This window comes from Nipponia nippon, unplaced genomic scaffold (genome assembly GCF_047370975.1).
Source record: "Nipponia nippon isolate SJK-2023a ecotype South Korea unplaced genomic scaffold, ASM4737097v1 scaffold_4, whole genome shotgun sequence".
In the NCBI taxonomy this organism is placed as follows: Eukaryota; Metazoa; Chordata; class Aves; order Pelecaniformes; family Threskiornithidae; genus Nipponia; species Nipponia nippon.
Genome location: NW_028262358.1, coordinates 80441864 through 80464999, shown reverse-complemented (window position 1 = coordinate 80464999; position 23136 = coordinate 80441864). Strand labels below are relative to the sequence as shown.

General features: G+C 35.5%; 1 protein-coding gene across 6 annotated transcripts in view; it reads right to left on the bottom strand.

The window, feature by feature from the left end:
- The window catches only part of ASCC3 (activating signal cointegrator 1 complex subunit 3), a 289170-nt gene that overhangs the window by 116060 nt on the left and 149974 nt on the right, over window positions 1-23136 (bottom strand). For all 6 annotated transcript variants that reach the window (XR_015707982.1, XR_015707983.1, XM_087773468.1 and 3 more), the window contains one exon: window positions 22405-22539. Coding sequence is in view for 4 of the 6 variants with exons in the window: in XM_087773468.1 (XP_087629594.1) it covers window positions 22405-22539 (135 nt within the window). In the remaining 2 variants the exon portion in view is untranslated. The remainder of the gene's footprint in view (window positions 1-22404; window positions 22540-23136) is intronic.

Sequence of the window (23136 nt, the reverse complement as noted above, 5' to 3'; positions counted from 1 at the left end):
TTAAATGACAAAAATAACTGAAGTAAAAACATATATAAAAATAAAAAAGTTTTTTCCCTGCTTTAAGACAGAAAGCTAATACTACCTATGTAAAATAGTTCTATAACTAACACTGCAATCACTTTCAAGACTTATTAATAGCTTTTCTGTATAAAGAGAAACTTTGACAGTACAGAACTGAACCATATACCATGGTTCAGTGTTAAGGCAAATATAATGTTTGTGGAGTTTTGTAACACACACATACTACAGGGTTATCACCAGGATATCAGTTTTCAGTGGTTTCAAGATGGTAATACTGAATTATGAATTAAAATCAGAATAAAAGGAGTGGAGAATCTTTGACTCTCGTAATCCATACAAACTTTTAATTAGATTCAGTGTGACAGATGTTTTAAAAACGTTCATTGTTTTGCTTGATTTTCTCATTATGCAGTTTGAAAGCTAACATAAAATATGATATATTGTATATAAAATGAATGTAAACAGCATAAGGTATACATAATAATTAATATAAAATATATTGCAAAGCAAACTTGGTGATCACATCAGCACTCATCTTTAGAAATTGGTTTACACATCTAAGAATATTTTACTTTGTGAATTCCAATCTAAACATCTGAAGCTATTCAACAAAAGTATTTCCTTCTGTTAATTTTGTATTTGGATTTCAGCTAATTTTTAAATTGATTTTTTGAGCTCCAAATATGGAATTGCCAACTATCTTGTCACAGAAATTTTACACAGAATGGAAACACAGAGGGTACGCTTACCTATAACACTGGTGTTATCTCTACTATCCCCAGTGACCACTCACTAGAGGAAAACCTACTGAGCCTGTTTTCTGTGATAATACCAGACAGCCTTTCTGATCAGATTTATAGAAACAGACTGATGACTTATAATTCTTGGCATAGCCTTTTCAATCTTGAGATCAACCTAGAATAGATTTCCTACTCTATTTCTTTTTTGAGGAGGCATCACTTGAGATAACTAGATAGTTCCATCATACTTGTTTAATCTGCACGCTGCTAAAACTGAAGAGGGCCAGCTAATGCTGTCTGAGGCAGAGAAATCTCTCTACAAAGTAAAATAACTGCCTGACCATTTGAGACAGGCCAGTTTGCCAGCAGCTTGATATGGCAGGGTTCAGTTTGAGATTAAAACACTGTAGATGTTTCCATGCAGATCTGTACAGCTGAAGTATGAGTCTGAGCACCCTTCACAGTCAATGAGCACCAGGCAGCAGAGCTTGTACAGCGTGTCTGCTCCCTGACTGCCCCGTGTCTGCTCATGGCTGAGCTCAGGCATCCTCTTGGCTCCACTGCCTGAAATGCACTGAACTCCACCAACTACAACAGGAGCTCAGACACATCATGCATTTGTAGTTACCATGTGCAGTCTCCTAAAATCTGTGTGCTATAATCTTAGCCTGAAAAGCACTCCACTGGCATGTTTCAGATTTAGACTAATGAACAAGAATTATCCTGGAAAGAATTAATGACAAAACAGACCCTCAAATGACTTTCCGTTGCAACAAATTTCTATTGTAACTGACTCAGGTGGCATTGTCTCAATACTCCCAGATGGCACATATCAATAATAGCTCTTAATTATCACTCACTATTCCAAGTAAATTGGAATTTGCATTATATGTCTTCACTCTAATCCCTGCTTATGCTGATACTGAATACCTCCTATCATAGAGAAACTGAAGAAACAATTGAAAAATTAATGTCCCTATACATGAAAATTAATCAGATCATCCCATTGTTTTAAATGCTTGAAAATAACAGAACTAAAGAACATCATAGTAAAAATAGGAATGGAGACTTTACATCTTTTTTATTGGTGATAATGGCAACTTCATCAGGGGGCATTATTTATCGTAAATTCCTTTCCTGCTTGTTAGAAACCCCAAATCTAATTATGCACCTTCACATAAAATATTACATTCCCATAGCCCTTTCTTTGCCATGGACAAAATTATGCGATACATTCACAGAATCTGTCATCACCACACTCAGTACAGGTCATAGTGCTACTTAAATGTATGACAAGAAACAGTTTTCTGCAATGTGACAAAGTTGATAAGAACATACTATAACTGAAATGTTCCCAAACTGTTGTTGTCAGACAAAGAATGGAATTAAATGCTTAGTTAATCTCAAATTTCCTCTAACAACAAGAAAGGATAGCAGATGTTAAGTGATTTTTTTTTCTTATCTGTGCATATTTCTACAGTTATTAATTTTTAGTTTGAGAGTAAAATTCGAGAGTTTTGTGTTTAATAGAATGAGCTGTCTGTGAAACCCCAAAGTTGTCTGAGAGTCCTCAGTACAAATTCAGCCATAGAGAAAAAAAGGTTTCCACTAATATCAGAATTAAGTATAAACTTTATGGCGAATCCCATCCCTACTCCCTCAAAATCCCAAAAGAAAATGCTTGGTAGAGGAGTAGTGCTTCAACAACGCTTCAACCCCCACCTTTACATGCAGCATATACTTTATATTACAGACAGAAAGCTGAATTCAGGAAAATCTATATTGTTACTTTAGCTGATGACTTCCTGTATTTACATTAGCCCCTTTATAGTCATAATAAATTTTGGTATGTCTCTCCTCCAGAAAAAGACACAAATTCATAAAGCTATTTTGCAAAGCTGTGTCCAAGAGTAATCAATTCATCCTCACACGTTTTCTCCAACTAATCCCAGTTCTGATGCCTGAAACTAATTTCATACATATATTTCATGAGAGTAAGTATAAACTTGAAAGATATAAATATTGAATTGTTCTATTTACTATTAACTGCTATTCCAGTAATCAAAACAATTACTAACAGATATAGAAAAATAAACGCTTAAAACTGTCAGACAAATTTTGTTAGCTTCCTAAAACATGCACTGTTCAAGAATCTATATTTTTTTAGCAACAGTGAATGCAGTCCATATTATATTACTATACATCACTTTGTACATGTACATAATATACAAGTATATGATACATTATACTTATTACACATGTAACTTATCTATCTTGTGTTTTATACTATTATCCATGAATGTATGCAAGAAAAGAAGAGGAAAGGAAAAAACAAGGGAATAAGAAAAAATTATCTCAGAAATTTCATATGAATGTAAAGAACCCATCTTTCAGGTCAAGCAGAGAGCTGTACTTCAGGCCAGATGCCTGGAAGTAGAACGTATTTATGTATTTATTTTTAATTCTCAATCTTCAAAATGCTCTTAAGCGAAACAATGAACAACGGCCTTTAACCTACCATAAAACCAGCATCATACATGTGCATTAAAAAGTATGGCCACAAGGTGGCTCTCAATACTCAGCATTGAGAAGTACAAAACTGAAAATGAAATAAAAAAGAATCTCAATTAGCTTCGTTTTCTTAAAATTATAAGTGATATGTTTCACCTTACTTATTCTTAGAAACATTTATTTCCACACTCCACTAATATTTTGAAGATATTTTAAATTTCCTTTGTTCCTCAACATCATGAACGCTTACGTAAAGAACTCCAGTGAGAGATTTCCAGACTATCTGTAACAGCATAATTTTCCTGTAGTCACATATTCCTCCAAAAGCTTGAGCCCTCTTGATAGTTGGAATTCATATATACATAACTGAAATAATTTATATACCATTTTTTGATTAAGTTAGTTTTCAACTATTTACCAGTACTAGTTCTGTTTCATGATGAAAACTGCATGAAACTTCTACATAGAACATGAATTTGCATGTGGACGGGATCTTATGCATCTTGTTTTTTTCCAATATGCTCTACCCAGATTCTTTATTTTCTCAATTACCATTTTATTTTTCCTTTTACAGATTTATTAATAGCTGTGGGTTTTGTTGCCAACCTTTCACCCATTTCTGTAGTCATTTTAGTTTCGTAAATATCTCTGTTTTCACTTAATGTTTATTTTACCCATAAGTGTGGAAATCTGAAATTTAAAGAAACTGGACCATGTAGGGAAAATAATAAATAGGGCTATGATTGTCAAACCAATAAAGAATTATTACTTGATTCTGAACCAATGAATTGTAGACCTGTACAGTACTCTGAAAGGATAAAAGTCTCTTACAACCGTCATCTTGAATATATTCCTTAGACAAGAGATCTTGGTGGTTACTTCAAGGAGTATGCTCCCTCACAGGAACAAAATCTAAGAGAATACCTGAAAATAACTATTACAGCTGTTTTGAAATTACATGCCTATGAAGCAAGACACCAGGTATGTTTTCAATGCCACACTGCAGTACAAGCACTTTTTTATTACACTATAACTATTGAATCAAGAGCCCAGAAAATAACTTCTGACTGTAAGGGATCATTACAAGAATTATAAGTAATACTGGTGAGTGTTTTTAACCCATGAATCACTGGGACAAATTCACATTTTCTTATTGCTTTCAGTTCCAGAAGCTTGCAGAAAATCCACATCTGCAAAAAATTAAACACTGTCCTGTGTTTTCTCTATGAAACACTATTTTGTGCTGTATTAAGTTATGTCCGTAGGGCTTACTCCAAAGCCAACAGTCTCCTTCCCATTAGCTTCAATATGTTTTTCAATGAAATCCTTCAACTGCAAACCAACTAGAACTCTGTTCAATTATTCAGCAATACTACAGTTTAAATGAAAACACGGCAATACAATGGTAAAGGTTTCAAACTCTCTTCAGATTTCTGATTGTTGTCCTTGATAAACATACGTAGCACAATACTTGGAAAAAGTGATCTCTAGAATCAAAGACTTTGCACTGAAATTCTACATTTGATTATAAAATTCATGTATATCAAAGCCAGAGGCACCCTCACAGACAGAAAATGCGCAGCATTTTTTATCCTTCACGCAGCGGCCTTTGATTCCTGAGCTAACTGCTTTTATTATTATTACAAAGAGTCTATAAAGACTTTTGAAAGGTTTTTGATACTCTAAATTCTAGAACCTAAGAGTTTGCCATCCACTACTACGTTTTTAGCATCACAAGTACTTTGTTGGTGTGCAGGGTGGACTACCTTAGCTCTTGCTGAGTTCAGGCAGTCAGCAGCTGTACATGTAACATTTTTCCCCAGGTAACGATTATTACGTTACACAGTTATAAAACACCCCTATTTATTTTTCTTATCTGAGGATATTTTTTGATTGTTAGGAAAACTAACAATGTTTTTACTTATCTTTACCTACACACACTTAATTTTGGTCTTAGTCCTCTTGTATCTATTGGGAAACACGGACTATTGGCTAATATTTTTTTTAGAACCTTTGCTAAGCTTCATTGAAATCTTCCAGTATTTAGGGAAGTTGCTGGCCTATGTTCAGATCTGTCTCAGAAATTAACATTTTTGCAATTTCTGCCTTCTGTCACTGAAAAGATTCAAGCAAGAAGTTATGCATAAACTTTTGAAATCACATATGTAGTTTTCTTACAGAGGTGATAAACTATCCAAATACAGCAAAACTTATGTACCGATAAATATTTTCAGTAAAGCTTCAAATATGTTTCATTAGACATTTTTCAATGGCTGGCCAATCAGACATCTGAAGGCGGGATACATAAAAGATATATTAGCATTTTGATTTCTGTTGCAAGGGGCACAAAACATAAACTTACTTCTGAGGTACTGGGCAGGACAGAGGTACGGGGTACCCTGGCTGCACAAGCACTGTCAGAAACATGACAACTCCACTATATGCTGACACCACTCTTTATTGAAGATGTAACAAAGAACTATATATTTTATTAGAATGAAAATGGCCCAATGGCTGATTAACTAATTGTTGATATCAATATAGCTAAAGCAAGATACCACAATGCTTATAATCACGTACTGGTTTTAATACATAATATATATAATCTATAATCTATAAAAGTAATTACAGTTTTAGTTCCACTACTTTTGACTTAAGAAAATTAAGTATTCAAAATCTTTGCTAGGATCTCCTAACTATTATTGATTATCAAAAGAACAAAATATTCTTCCACAAAGCCAGGATGATGCTGAAAAGTTTTACTTGTCTAATTAGAACTGTTTTAAATGTGAACTATACCAAGAAATATAAATTCTAAGCCAAAAAACTTTCAAAACTGAAAGTCTTGTGTGAATTTTTTGGAAAAGTTTTCAGGCCATATGCACATCATCTGCAAATATGTCAAAACAGGATCTGTCCTGCTTGTCTATTGTTGTTTTTCTAGTTTTCCTTACAGGTTAGGAATGATTTTACCCAACAAAAGTCTGAAGCTGAATAAAACCACTGCCTGAAATGCATTCCAATTCATCCCACACATTTGGTGTCCAAATGTTCTAGAAATATCACCCTAGTTCTTAATATTCTTTTAATATCCCATTCTAGAGAATGTATTGATGCATGAAGTGTTGACAGTATTCATCTCAAATGGCTTTTCCATTTGGAGCATGGTAAATACCAGGACATGGCACTCCTGGGTTTTTAGAATTTCTTAAAATATTTAGTGCATATATTGTATATGACTGTTGCTTGAAGAATAAACAGATTCTGCTGCTTCCACAGCAGCTGGCAACATAATAGCCATAGTGGAGATCATAAACCAAATCTTGCTTCTTAGTCAAGTTGGTTGACCTAATATGTAAAGTTAGTATTTGATAGGAAGGAAATATCCTAGGAAAAAACTTACTCCAGTGTCAGTGTTTTTCAGTATGTGTTATCAAAGCACTAAAAATGAATTAGTTTAAGACCTTGTTCTACCAAAAGTCTAACGATTTTCTTGTAATTTCATGTAAATAAAATTTTAAGTTCTAGAAGTTTACACATTTTCCATTTTTTAGCTTTACTGACTAAAATTAATTCTTTATCTACTTGCACTGCTATTGTCCAAAGATGGAGGCCTGTTTGGTGGGATGGGGATGGTGAACATTTAGTTTTTCTAAGAATTCATACTTTAAGCATCAAAACTCACAAGTCTCCTAATATTGCTGTCTTCCTATCTGCACTCTTCCAGCAGCTTCTCACAAGCCATATACTTCCAAATCTGCCTCCTGTTTTTTTAGCAATTTTATTTTCATTCCATAATACAGAGGAAGCTCCATTTTTATTACTTATCAGTTCTCATTATAGTTCATGCGCAGTTTGTGTGTACTCTAGCCTTGTCAAAAACATGACGCCGTTAGTCTGGTTCCCACTAGCATAATACATAACTTTTAGTTCTAGTTCTGTCTTTTGGTCAAATAAGCCAAAAATTACTAACATGGCACATGTACAGAGATGTATCCAAATACACATTTATATGATGCTCATTCAAAATCTCAGTAGTGGGATGAAAAGAATACTGTTTATTAGCTTTTTATGTTTTTTGGAAATCTTCTGTAATCAGTTTCTGGTGTTTTCGATATAACAATCTGCTAGCAAGAAAAAGAGGTTTCTGAAATAATTAGGTTGTTCAAAAGAGATTTGGCAAATTTAGGCAAAATTATAATTTTACTGTCATAAAGGTGTTATGCAATGCTATCTATACATCCTAAAGCATGGTTGCTTGTGGTTTTGTACAATACAATGCTTTTCTCCAGGACAATGATTTCCAATAAGCAGGGATTCTTCTGAATCATGGTTGACTTCTCAAATTCCAGTTCAAAGGAGCTTAAGATGAATTCAAAACAACCAGAAGATAAAACTAAATGTTATAGATATCAAAGCTTCCACATCTTCTGGCCTCCTATGATCGAGAAATGTTGATAACATAAAACATATATACGATATGCTAAAACCAGAGACTGACTATGCATGTAATACAACTTAAACCAGAAAAATATAAGGCGATAAATATTTGGCAGTTCTTTGGAAAAAAATCTGCACAACTTTCCAAAAGTATTCTTAATTACTTTTTAACCTATTTTGTTTTCTCCAAAGCACCTCTGGCTCTCAGTATGTGGTATTCACAGACTGTGGATCAAATTCAATTCACTCATTCTTAATGGTTGCTTCTAATTGCTCTTTTATTTAAAATTCTTAAAAGCATGCACTCATTTTACTCATTATTTCACAATTCATCTTAACTAGATGTCATTGCATGCTTCAGCACAAAAATGCTTCTGTCCAGTTCTGATCTACTCTACATATTGTGCAAATAAACTAAAGGAATAGTTAAAAAGCCCAACCAAATTTGCCTAAATTATGGTATTTGGGAAAGTTGGAAGTTGAAAGTGGATGACAACTGAAACAGTGAGCATACATAGCTAAACAACTCCATCAAGCCATAATGAAACTAAACTGTATTTGGAAAGCTTTCTTATTTTGAAAATAAATGAAATTAAGAATATGAACTCAAGTGAAATTTAATATTTTTCTCCATCTGTTAAGAAAGTCATGTTTTCTAAATGAAAAACTGAATCAAACATCTAAATGTACCTTGGGAAAAAAAAAATAAAATCTAATGTTTGCCACAGTCTGCGTTCAACAGGAGGAAATCTATCAATAGGTAAGCGAACAGAATATTTCATGCTACAGATGAATTTATTTAATTGCACTTATTCTAATCATGTTTTTAAAAAGACAGTGTGAGACAGTTTCGCATTTTGCAGTGAGGTTTTCTACCAAATTAGGTGGTTATGAACATGTATTTTTCAACTATGACAGGTCAAAAACTTCAATTTTAAAAAATTCACAGTCTAAAGATATCCTATACATTCATTGTTGTACAATATAAATAAAAAAATTCACATGAATCTGCAGGGAGCAAAAGAAACATATTCAGTTAATAGTGATATTCTGAAGGAAACATATCAAGCAACCCTAGAAGAAAGCACATATATTTATTCTACAGGATAACTGTGAACTACAGGTTTGTTCTGAATTTTATTTCAGGAAAGGCAACTACAAAGGGTGTTCTGTGATGGCCTGCATCTTTAAAGCAATGACCAACTTAAAAAAAAGAAAAAAAGACATTATCTCCCTCATTTACAACCCCAAATAATAGTACTTTAAGACTTTTGCAATACTCCTTTATAAGTCAACTGTGATGCTAGAGAAAAAAATAAAATTGAATTCAATTCACTGGACCTTGGAAAATTTACTCTGTTTACTTCCTGTAAAAGAAATCAAATATAGTTGCTAATAGAATGTCAATCACTGAACAGTATCAAGTCTGTTTGAGAATAATTACCATTAAATACAAAGTACAACTGAACATCAACAAGCAGCATTCTCTGCCAGTGCAAAATGCAGAAAAATCACAAATTCTTACTACCTTTTCAATCATTACTCTTCATTACTAATAACTACTGTAGCTACACTATTTCCTGACAAATGAATTCCTAAGTAGATAGAATATCTTTAAATACTATTTTCTAGTCAGCATATGGTTTCCATACTAAGCTACTTAAATTACATGTGACCAGAACCGTGTGCCGCTATGTTTTGGTGCATCCTACAAAGAAAAGGTGCCTGAAAAATATGATTATTGTCTACAGTCTCACTGTGAACATATTGCACAAAATTATGCATTGCAGCCAAGAACTAACTGGCACATCTTGGAAAAGGAATGCAAGACCTAGGGGTCATTAGTAAATTAAGCATTTCTTTTTTAATTTCTTGCCTGGAACAATCCCTAGGGCATGAAAGCAGCTGAAAACAGCTGAGCCAACCAAGCTCTTTGAAGGAGGGCTCAAGAGGGGCTAGGGCAGAGAGCACCTATGCTGACTTTAATATTATCTTATAATTTCTTCTTGCTGGAGTGTTCACAAGTGACCAGATATTGCCAGCCTTTGAACCTGTTAAATGACAGAAAAATTTGAAGAAAAGGGAGCTTTATCCTCTCAAGAAATCTTATGTATTTTTAATATATACCTGAACTTCATTACACAGGGTGAAAGCAAGCACTAGCAATAATCAAAAGTGGGTAGCAGGCTGTGTTGCTGAAGTGGAAAGAGTATAGTCCGGTTTCACAAACTTGTGAATATGAAAACAATCACACTGGGGCTTTTTTGGTTTTGTTTTTCCCTCCCAAATGGCTTTGAAGTTTTCTTTTGAAATGTGTTTCTTTACTATTAGCATAGCTATTCAATACCCCTATATATTTTATCCAACAATGAGATTTCAGGTTGAAATCATCTTACCCAGGGAAGTTATCAATTAATAACTACCGTGAAAAGACAAAGCAAACATTTTCTTTTTGACCTGGCTTATATGTTAAAACATTCTAGTAGCTAGCTGAAGGAGATTTTCACGGTCAAAGGAAAAAAGAATGTTGCATGGCTTTTCTCTCTGTCAGTGCCCCGTAATGAGGTTAAAACTTCAGGAAAGACAAGGAGAGCACAAATTCTCTTGTAAGAAATAGCTAAGAATGCATTAGAAAATAGCTAAATATATTATACTTTTAATACATTCACTTATTTATATTGAAATAAGTTAGTTTTACAGTAATACCAACATTTATGCCAATTTTAAGGAAAAAAAATACACATATGCTGCTACTGACTGCAAACTTCTGTAACTGCAGAATCAACCCAATAGCTTGTTAGAGCTACTCACTACAGTAAGTAATGTCATAGCCTGACATCAACAAACCTCTATTAGCCTAATATTGTTCCCATATCCCAGAGAGAAGGAAGTTTCAATGTATTTTAATCAGACATGAAAAAAATATTAGATTTAAATCAAAGTAACAATTAAAAACATTCTTTTAAACAATATAATTTTGAATTTCAGTTTCTTTATTTACAAGCACAAATAATGAAGACATTTTAAAAAAACGTATTTACCTCAAGATTTGAATTGACTGAATGCAAATACTGCACTACCTTGCAGGAGGCTGTGATAGACTTCATTTAAGGAAAGAAGCTCAACCATATTATAAATATGACAAAAATTTCAAATCATCTTACTAAGCGTATTTAGTATTTAATAGGAAATTTTGTCAACAATGAAAGGGGATGCTATAGGCAATACATTATCCTACAGTTTATCAGAGCATTTCCATGGAGGATTAGTAAGAAAAGGCATTAAATCTTACATTTGCAGTGATGAAATCCATTACTGATTTTAACCTGCATAAAACACAAAAGCATAAAACGTCCTTCTATAGTTCCTTGAACAAAAACATCAGCACCCCTGTCAGCTGCATTTGCAACCTGAGAGATCATTCTAGAAAAAGGTTTGCTAACCCATTTTGCTTCTAGGGGTCCCACTACTAACACAGCACAGCTTCTGGAAGTAGAACAAATATTCATGAGGCAGCTTTCCAGTGATAAACAGGATAAAACTAAGCGTAGTTGCATATCAAGTTGAAGCTCATGATAGATAAAACAGAATATATGATCAAGCACGCAGATTAGGGAAAAAAAAGTCCATTTTATTTTTCACAGGACAGCAGAAGACTGTTACTCGTTACCTCAGTGCTGTAATTATCAGAGCTCGAGAGATAAGCCAACAAATCTGAAATCCTTATATCAGAGGCTGATTTTCAGAAAGATAGTTGATAACAGAATTCAATCTGTGCCATATATCTTATACTTTCTGACTCATAATAAAAGTACTAAAAATTCCAGTAGACTATACAATGTACAGGAGTACATAGAACTACAAATAGAAAATAGAACTACAAATCTAAAGCTGTGCAAATACAATTTCTAGAGTGACACAAAAAAGTAACTTCAAATGTTTTTTCCTTTGTAAAGGTCAGGAAAAGCAAAAGCAAAAAGAAATTTTTTACTGCTTCTGTTAACTTTTTAGTTCAGTTTACAATCTTTAATGCTTAAGTTAACTCTAATCAATAGGAATACTGCTAAAAAAATCTGAAGGCAACATTTTTCTATTGTTCACAATATATTTCTCTGTAAATAGGCCTCTCCAAAACCTAAATGTCCATCTAAATCCCTCTTAATACTAAATTCCACAGCTCAGGATTCATTAAAACAGTAGGATCACTCTATAGAGAACACATTTTTCTTTAACTCATCAATTGTTAGGACCACATCATCTCATGAATTTTATCTCTGACCTTTAAACAGGACTACTGAATAAAATATCCCACGGAAGAAATATAAAGAGCTTCATTCCATTCTTCAAGAGATAATTAGCAAATATTTTTCAAAAGTAAAAAAATAGAGTAATTATAAAACAAATAGAGAACTTCAATATATGTTTGACATTTAATATAGCCTAATGTATTTGAATACATATCCTCATTTTATTTTTATAGTTTTTTTAATGGCATATCAAATATTGGATATGTTATTAGTAAAACAAAAATAAAATGAGGATTTGCTCTGAAATAATTAAATGTCAAACAAATGATTACACATCAAATATTTGATGAATGTTCTCTAAAAATTAATTTCTAATAATTTAAAAACATTTGACAGATAATTAAGAGGATCAGTAAAATTGCTTTCAAATTTTAAAGGCCAGCAAAGAGTACAATGCTTTTAACTATTCTATTTTTCAGTTCCTCCTGTGTGTTCAAGCAGCCAAGTGTCCAGACTAGAACATTCATGATTTGGGCATTACTTATTCTTGTAAGTCATACACTGGATTTCAGATGTTTCTAAACATCATCTTCATCCATTACAGTGAACACTGTATACAGAATACAAAATAAGGATAGTATTAAATTATGAAGGCTATTCTCTGCCAGGTATTGCTAAATTTCCTGTCAAATGAAATGGCAAGACTGAATGGCCTGCAGTCTGATGATTTTGGGAACTGTGCCAATAAACATCCCTTTATACAAGATAGCTCTTGTCAGACAAACATGATATTATCATTATGAAGCTTAAATTAATCACTCTGCATCACACAGCATTGATATAATATAGTTAGACTTTTGTCAGAAATTTCATTTATATGGTATGGCACTGGGAATTTAGTATTATATAAGATGAATTTCACTTATTAAGGAGATTCAAATTAGGCAATGATGATCAAAGAAATTAATTGTATATAGAAACTTTGACTTGACAGAATGTCTAATGAGGGTCTTCAGAGATCCAGTTTGACCCATGGATATTTCAGATTTGTACTGGTGACCAAAAATTTAAAATGTGAACATGCTGATTAAAGGTACCATTTGGAAATCAGAAGCACTCTGAAGGAACGGTAAATGCTTGCAAGGACGGGTCAGTTCCACAGTGCCATCTGGCTCACCCACAGGTTGAGCTTTGAGATATCTGGGAACAAAGAAGCTAGGTTGTGTTTTGAGAATGGATTTTAAAAAGAACCCTGAAAAGCTCTTACAAGTCATGTGTTTTATCATGTTAATACTCAATTTATTGCATAAGATGTATCTGATTTATAGCATAAGCCATAAGAACTGCTGTGCCAGGTCAGATTGAAAGTCTGCCTAGAGCAGTAGTCTCTCTGAACCACAAATGCTTAAGGAAGTGTATATATCAATGCTCTTCCCAGTATATTCTCCTGGTCACCAGAAATTTGCCATTAAGAGACTTACTGAGTAGCTTGACCTACCCCTAATAACAATTGGCTATTATTTAAATGCATAAGAACTTCCACAGTGAAAAAATTTAAATTAGTGAAGAGAACCAGCATGAGATCCTAGGTCTAGAGCAGTAGGCAGGCCAATTGAGACAAGAAGAATGACACTCATCAAGGCTATATATATGTTAGAAATCATTGCTGGAGCTCAAACAGAAATTCAGGCCTTGCTCAATTCTCTACCTCACATAAACATTTCACAACAGCTGGTCCTTCTTGTCACAAAAACTATGAATCCATTAGTGTGTCTCTGCAGTGTTTCTACAACTCTGACTCGTTCTGTTCAGAGCTGGCTGCAATAACAATGTTTTTTCCCTGACATTTTTAATAGTAGAAAACTGAACAGTTATAATTCTTGGTGACAGTCACTTACGCCTATATATGTAGGCTCTGCCTGTACACTTATGTGGTAGTGAAGTTCTTACCTTAGCCAGTAAATCCCTCCAGTATTAGAATTACCAGTGGAGGAGAAAATTCCTACACTTTCAGGTTACCTGAACGTAGATGTGTATTGCACATACTTCAGATAGTGCTATTCCAGCCTTAGGTGTTTAATTACACTAAGAGTTTAATGGAGGGGGAGCAGAAAGTTAAGGGAAAAAAAAGCCTCTTTATATCCAGCTTGACTTCACTGTGCCTTGTGTCTTTATCTGTTACACTTTGAAATCTTTAGAAATTTTAGTGCAGAAAGTTCCTATGACAAAACATGTGATTATAAAACCCTTTGGTAAGATGCATGTACATTACTTCTGTTACTATAGTCACTTCTGTTAGAAATATTTACTGCTAAGAAAGAAAAAGAAAATTTAGACTGAACAGTAATAGTTTTAGTAACAACGCCCCACATACTCTAATCACTGAAATCTTTGGTGTACTCATAGGTCTTAATACGTTAGCCTTAATTGCTTAGCAAAATGTTGCTAGCAAATTACTCATTTGACGATTATTGATGATTGTTTACGCAGAGTTGCTGTATATATTTTATTTGATTAGTATCTTTATTGTGATAACTGCATATAAATAAAAATACGCCTCAAATATATATGCTGTGACATAATCATTTCAATACATGATATGCATTTTTATTTTAAACAGCAACAAGTCTCTTATGAACAGAGAACAAGTATTAGATTTCCTTTGTATCTTAAAAATTCCTTTTGTAGATAGTATTTATCAGGTAACAGACACAGAACCAACAAAATATCTAGTTTTTATGGTAAGTAAAATTAAAATAATTTAACTTTGTTTGTTGAATGGATCCTGAAAGAAGACAAATGGAAATATGTAGGGAAAAGTTACTGGTGATGTTTTGCCACAGACTTCAGTATGACTCGGCCTTCACTCTACTTTTATTATTCCCATTACTAATTTATTTATGTGTGTCAGTGAAGAAGCCCTTAAGTACACTGGAGTATATAATTTGTATAATAATAACAACAACAACAACAACAACAACAACAACAATAATAATATTTTTCCCCAAGATCTAGGTCATATTTACATGCATAATAAGTAAAATAATGTGAATTTGCATTAATGTAAATGTGCATATCATATGTACTGATCACTGGAAGAATTTAATGAATTATTCTGTCTCTTGATAGTCACTGTAAGACTCAGGGCAGCCACAAGAACATTATGTGAACTCTGTTGGAGAACACCATTCTCTCTCATTCATTGCTATGGTTTTCACATCTCTTCCTTCGTATCAGTCCCTGGTTATAAATTTGCTCTGTTATTAAGAGTCATACTTCCTGGTCTTGCTTTCCAAGACAATCATCACCAGTTTCCTTTGTAACTGCATTTGGCCTCATCTTTCACACTCTTCCTACGTACTAATTCTTAAGAACTTTTCAAACTCTACTGGGAAAGATTCCATAATTTCTCACATTACACTTCCATGCTTCAAGTTCCTTTTTAAGATATAAAAACACTTGGAAGTGTGTATACCATTCAAGTCATACTGAACTTGTTTCCACAGCTTTTCCTGAAAAAGGATGATGCTTACAGTTTCATTAAAAGAAAAGAGTAGCTTCCCACATAAGAGTTCAAATTCCCTTGGGAATTTGCTTAGAAAAATAAGTACATTTCACATGAACGTATATAGTGACAATATTTTATTCACATTTTGTATTAATAGCATTTAAAGCTAAGCTTACAACTCAAATATTAATTTTCAATACCTCTCCCGATTTCTTTCCCACTCCTGCATCATGATGCTAAGTCACTCACTTTCAGTGAAGGTGAACTTCTCCCTATTTAAGCCATTTCTTTAGTGTAAAAGCAGAGAGATTTTTCTACTTCATGGAAGCTTCCCAGGGGATTGTGCCATGCAATTCTCTGAATAAGCCAAAGACCGCTCTCCTAAAGACCACAGTCCTAACTCTCGCTGTTTACCATCATGGCCTTCCTCTGAATACTGAGCTTAACTACTGCAACCAAACTTGCCATTCATGGCAACAGGTGCCTCCAAGTTCTTCCCTGCTTGAGCAGCAAGCCAAGTAGGGCCTGGTTGGATTCAAAAGCTGTCTCTAAATGCAGCCTATGAACCTCATGGGTTGCTTGAATAATGCTACCATCCCAGAAGACAGAATCATAGCATCATTTAGGTTGGAAAAGACCCTTAAGATCATCAAGTCCAACTGTTAACCTAGCACTGCCAAGTCCAACACTAAGCCATGTCCTTAAGCACCACATCTACACGTCTTTTAAATACCTTCAGGGATGGGGACTCAACCACTTCCTTGGGCAGTCTGTTCCAGTCCCTGACTACCCTCTTGGTGAAGAAATTTTTCCTAATATCCAATCTAAACCTCTCCTGATGCAACTTGAGGCCATTTCCTCTTGTCCTGTCGCTTGTTACTAGAGAGAAGAGACCAACCCCCACCTCACTACAGCCTCCTTTCAGGTAGTTGTAGAGAGCAACAAGGTCTCCCTTCAGCCTCCTTTACTCCAGGCTGAACAATGCCAGTTCCCTCAGCCGTTCCTCATAAGACTTGTGCTCTAGACCCTTCATCAGCTTTGTTGCCCTTCTTTGGACACGCTCCAGCACCTCAATGCCTTTCTTGTAGTGAAGGGCCCAAAACTGAACACAGTACTCGAGGTGCAGCCTCACCAGTACTGAGTACAAGGGGATGCTCACTTCCCTAGTCCTGCTGGCCATACTATGCCTGATACAAGCCAGGATGCCATTGGCCTTCTTGGCCACCTGGGCACACTGCTGGCTCATGTTCAGGCGGCTGACAACCAACACCCCCAGGTCTTTTTCAGCCAGGCAGCTCTCCAGCCACACCTGCCCAAGCCTGTAGCGTTGCATGGGGTTGTTGTGACCCAAGTGCAGGACCCAGCACTTAGCCTTGTTGAACCTCATACGGTTGGCCTCGGCCCATCGATCCAGCCTGTCCAGGTCCCTCTGCAGGGCCTTCCTACCCTCCAGCAGATCGACACTTCCACCCAACTTGGTGTTGCCTGCAAACTTACTGAAGGTGCACTCCATTCCCTCGTCCAGATCATTGATAACGATATTAAACAGGACCGGCCCCAATACTAAGCCCTGGGGAACACCACTTGTGACTGGCTGCTAACTGGATTTAACTCCATTCACATTTCTTTGGGCCCAGCCATCCAGCCAGTTTTTTACCCAGCGAAGAGTATGCCTGTCCAAGCCATGAGAAACCTCCAGAAGAATGCTGGGGGAAACCATGTGAAAGGCTTTACTAAAGTCCAGATAGACAACATCCACAGCCTTCCCCTCATCCACTAATCAGGTCACCTTGTCATAGAAGGAGATTAGGTTAGTCAAGCAGGACCTCCCTTTCATAAACCCATGCTGACTGGGCCTGATCACCTGGTTGTCCTGTACATGCCATGTGATGGCACTCAGGATGATCTGCTCCATAACCTTCCCCAGCACTGAGGTCAGAATGACAGGCCTGCAGTTCCCCAGATCCTCCTTCCGGCCCTTCTTGTAGATGGGCTTCATATTTGCTAACCTGCAGTCAACTGGGATCTCCCCCGCTAGCCAGGACTGCTGATAAATGATTGAAAGTGGCTTCGTGAACACTTCTGTCAGCTCCCTCAGTATCCTTGGGTGGATCCCATCTGGCCCCATAGACCTGTGTGTGACTAAGTGGTGTAGCAGGTTGCTAACCATTTCCCCTTGGATTATGGGAGCTTCATTCTGCACTCCATTCCTGTCTTCCAGTTCAGGGGGCTGGGTACCTGGAGAACAACTGGTCTGACTATTAAAGACTGAGGCAAAGTACCTCAGCCTTTTCTTCATCCTTTGTCACTGTTTCCCTCCACATCCAATAAAGGATGGAGATTCTCCTTAGCCCTCCTTTTATTGCTAATGTACTTATAGAAACATTTTTATTGTCTTTTAAGGCAGCAGCCAGATTAAGTTCTAGTTGGGCTTTGGCCCTTCTAATTCATAGAATCATATGATTTTTCTCCCTGCATAACCTCACGACATCCTTGTAGTCCTCCTGAGCTGCCTGCCCCTTCTTCCAAAGGTCATAAAGTCTCTTTTTTTCCCGAGTTCCAGCCAAAGCTCTCTGTTCAGCCAGGCCGGTCTTCTTCCCTGCCAGCTCATCTTTCATCACATGGGGATGGCCTGCTCCTGCACCTTTAAGATTTCCTTCTTGAAGAATGTCCAGCCTTCCTGGACTCCTTTGCCCTTCAGGACTGCCTCCCAAGGGACTGTCAATCTGTCTCCTAAACAGGCCAGTCTGCTCTCCGGAAGTCTAAGGTGGCAGTTCTGCTGCCCCCCCCGGCTCCTTACACCTCCGAGAATTGAAAACTACTATTTTGTGATCACTATTCCAAGATGGCCTCCAACCATCACATCACCCACAAATCCTTCTCTGCTCACAAACAACAGGTCCAGCAGGGCGCCTTCCCTAGTTGGCTCACTGACCAGCTGTGTCAGGAAGTTATCTTCCACACACTCCAGGAACCTCCTAGATGGTTGAAATCTCCCATGAAAACAAAGGCCTGCCAGCAGGAGACTTCTGCCAGTAGCTCCTAGTAAGTAACATCAACTGCATCCCCATAGACAGGTGGTCCATAACAGACGTCAACCATAACCTCCCTGTCTGTTCCTTCCTGCTCTGATCTTGAACCAGACAGGAGGTGCACATGTCAAGTTTCACTGTGGAACTCTGCACAGCCAAAGATCTAACTAACAGAGAGTTCAACTCCCTCTCCCCCTCTTCCCTGTCTGTCCTTTTCAATATGGTACATAGGATGCATTGCCTCAGAGATGTAACCTGCCTGCTATATCCACAAGTAGTAAGTATTAGATCACATCAAAACACATTCATATTACACATTACTTTCTGAAGCAGTCAGAAATGGTACAAACACAGTTAATTCTTCCTTTTGATGTAGTGTAGACTAGTACACCTTCTAAAATGCCTTTTACAGTACTATGACTCTAAGATTTCCTGCTCAAGCTGAAGAGCATCCAGGAAAGAGGCTAGCCAAAACCAGGATACCCTAGCGGGGCAAATTCTGGCAACCAACACTCCCTCATGGAAAAGGGTTACTGGGAACAGACAGCTGATTTAATGTGTTATTTTAGCAGGTAGCATATATCCTAAAGATGATAAGACAGCTACTTTAAGGAATAGACAATGAGTTTATTAAAAAAATACCCTGATTTCAAATGTGCTTTTCATAATTAAAAATCAATTAAAAGAGAATCTCTCCTTACTAGTATCACAAATCTGATATTACTTAATATAAAAGACACTGACAGCTTAAGAAAAGAAGCAGTCAACACTGCTACATGCTTCCTATTATTCTATGTTTAAAGACTTCTTGTCATAATGTCTATTCATTACATGGAAAAAAAAATATAGAAATTCAGGCATTTCCAACAGAGAATAATCATATCTTTCATACAATGACTATACTTCTTCTGGTGACAGTTTTTAAATGTTTCAAGGAATTCCCAGTGAAATTTATTGAGCATCAAAATAACCACTTAATTTAGCAGAATTTTATTGGGAATCTTTCAAACATTAATTATTATTTATTAGTTTACCTTCCTAAGATTCTGAGGTATGAGAACTATAGTCTCTGGCTGTGTTATAGTATGTGAAGCAGTTCTTCACAATAGCACTCATGCTTCTTCAATTACATTTTATAACATACAAGTCTCTAAACCTTCTGGGCAAAAGAAGCATTTTTGCTATTGTAATAATGCAGAACGTAGTCAAAAGGATCAAAGATTCCCATGAAATATAAGACAATTCATTTGTTTTTAGTTACAATGAAGGCCAGTTTGCTTTATTACAAAAGTTAGAAAACTTCTGTAAGTATCTTCTAAAGCAAAGTCAGCTTTTCTACAGTCTTTCACACAGATCAACATTTGAACTACAATCCTCAAACAATTCAAAATTTGATTTAGAACAGATGCTGGGATTGATAACAAACATATGTGTGCTGGGGTGGGGATGTAGGGGACAGAAGAAAGAGCAAGGAAATTTGCTGTTTTACTGAGTATCCCCTAGATTTCAGTGTGATGCATGAATACCCTTAGAAAAAAAAGTTATTTCAGATATGCAGCCAACCAACCTATAGGCCATCTGATCTACCACTCTCTTAGTTTGTACTATAAATGCTACCGTAAATCACTATCCAAGCATAGGTAGCAATACCCTGTATTCCAAATAGGTTTAGAACTTTTCTCTGTGACAATCTTTTGGTTCCCATCAACATAACAACATGCTTTCTAATTCATTTAATCCCAGAATAAAGAACTAAACATACAGCAGTAGTTTTCACCGAAATGCAGAGTGAGTTGGACAAATACTTCTTTTATAGGTGCCTCACATAATACGCACTGCTGAAATAAGCACATCATTTTTCCTAATTTTAGCAATGATTTTGATTGTCTAAATAAGCACTGGTACTTTCAATAGCTTAAAATATTTTTTTCTGTATCAGCATTAAAAATCTAATATTATTTTTAATAAACTAAGAGTTTCAGATTTTGTTCTAAGAAATCTAATGAGAAGAAGTTCAGCATTAGTAACCAGTGTTACAGCAGAATCATGGGATCTCCAGGTTCAGGTTTGATGTTATTTTTATGATGCAGCAGATACTAACATCCACTAGAAAAAGAAGGGCTTTATAATATGATATTTTATGAAATATAAGGACATCAAATTATAACTTAGCATAGTTTTAAAAATACTTATTATAGCTCTCAGAAGCATATCGACAGAAAGAACATACTTGATCCTGATTTTAAAAAATCTTCTCTAAAATAGAATTTTCTCTACATTTTAGAAATTTGAATTTATCAACTGTAACATCTATGCTCCATTCATAATTAATAAGTCTGAATGAATCCCTTCACATTCTCTTCAGAAGTATAAAATAAGGTAACATATTTATTACATCTGAAGACAGATACACAATCTAAAACCCTCACAAAATTCCTAGTTCACAGGGGCCCAAAATATTTAAGAGTTTATCAATACATTTGCCAGTGAGAGAAGGTATCTTATACATACATTAAACTTTCTACAATAAGTATCTCCTCTATGTTCTGCTGTTTAGCTGGGGAGAGAGAAAGAACATTATTTTTCAAGGAATATTAACAAGACACTGATAACTCTTATCTTTAGACCTCAATTAATATCACCAAATGTAAATGTCACATATAACACTGAATTAAGAATTGTTTTGGAAATATTCTCTCAGCAGAAATACTGGTGCATTGCTTGAATAGATGAAAAGTTGTTGCAGACCAAGTTACTTCTGTTATATATTAGAACAAAATTTGGAAGGTCAACTAACACAATTCATACAAAGACAGAACTCTTAGAATGCATAAAAATGTACAGTTTCAGTTGGCAAGTACTTGGCCACTGCTCAAAATACTAATAATTTATAATCCATATACATATTTTTAAACATCATACTAAGGGGGCTAAACCCTTGTGAGATTCAAATGGCTCTCCCACTTTTGACTCTCAAATAGATTACTTTTTGATTGCCCACCATTAGATGATTCATGAGGAAAGTCAGATGGTTTTGGAAAGGTGGCAAATTTACAGGCTAGGCCAGATTAAGACTTTAAGACAGTTTTCTGTCTTAAAGAGTGGACAGCAGCAGATGCTTAGGGAAAGAGTGCAAAAAGCAGGAGATACATACTCTCCCAAATTGTGGCAATTGGTTGTTTAGTGACTTCCTGAGCCACATATTACATGAAGATTGCTATGATCAATGATCACCGACTCATCCTCCTTTAACTTGTCCAGCTCTTTTTCATAAATAACCCCCTCTCTGATGCTACAATGGACTTGCGAAATCAAACAATTTCAGATACATAAATGAACGTTAAGCTAATAACTTTACTAATTTAACGATAAATATAAATTATGAATCCTCATCTCACATACCAGGCATTCACTTAGATCCAGTAGAGCACTGGACAGTTCCAAGCACGTACCAAATAGCTTTGCTTCTGGGAAGGCAGTTTTGGGGTCTATCTATGCCACTCAGTTCTTTAACTCTTCCCAAGAAACATTAAAGATACAGAGAAAGCACATCATGGGACTCTTGGATTAAAAGGATTTAATATCTTTCTTTCAAAAGTGAACTCCACCTGATAAAGCATGCCCTGTTAGACTTTATCCATATTGACCTCTAAGTACAGGTTGCATAAAACACAACCTATTATCAGCTTTTGTTTAAAAAACTAAAAGTAACAGCACTTTCTCTTCCTTCACCATTACTATTTCCTTTCCTCTATTCAATTCAGCAATTCTACACTTCCCTTCAGAGCAAAATATATCTTTCCAGAAGCTCAAAAATGCTTCATCTAGTCCCATCTTGGACTGTCTCGTAAAAACATCAATTCTAGGATTGTAAAGACTACCAACGTAAATTATTCACTTACCTGTTTTTCAGCTTGTCCATAATCCGATCCCTGGGGTGACAAAAAGTGACAAATATGACCATTGTTTTTTGCTTTTTCTCGAAGACCCATAGCAGTTCGTACTGTGGCATTTCTAGCATGAACAAACACCATCACCTTAAGATAGAAAGAAACAGGGCTGATGAGAAATAACAGAAGTCAAAAGTCATCAAATAATGAAAACACTTTAATTACAGAATATTCCCTATGAGAATGAAAAAAATACCAGTTAATACATGACATACTGATGAAAACTAATGTTGCTTTGAGGAAATTAAAGGGTGATCTGCCTATATTGTATTTAATATTTTCAAACGGCTTTTGAGAAGGTTCTCTTTTTTAATTTTTTAGTCTTTAAAAGATAGGGAAAAATTTTGCAATAAATACTTCATTTTCACAAAGTAGGGAGATTACCATTGATGTAAAGATTTGGGTTATTTGACACATCCTAAATGATCTGGAAAGCAAATAGTGAGGTGGTAAGTTTCCTGATGGTTTGACTTGACTATGAGACAGCTGAAACAAAAACTGACTATAAAGAACCTCAGGAGGATATTGCTGCCCCAAACCACTGGACAATCAAAGAGAAGAATGAAATTAAGCACCAACAAATGCAAAACATGTATGGGGATACAAATTTTAAACTAACAGATATCATTATGGGTTTTAAACCACATACTATCACTCAGGAAGATACCTTAGAAACACTGTGGA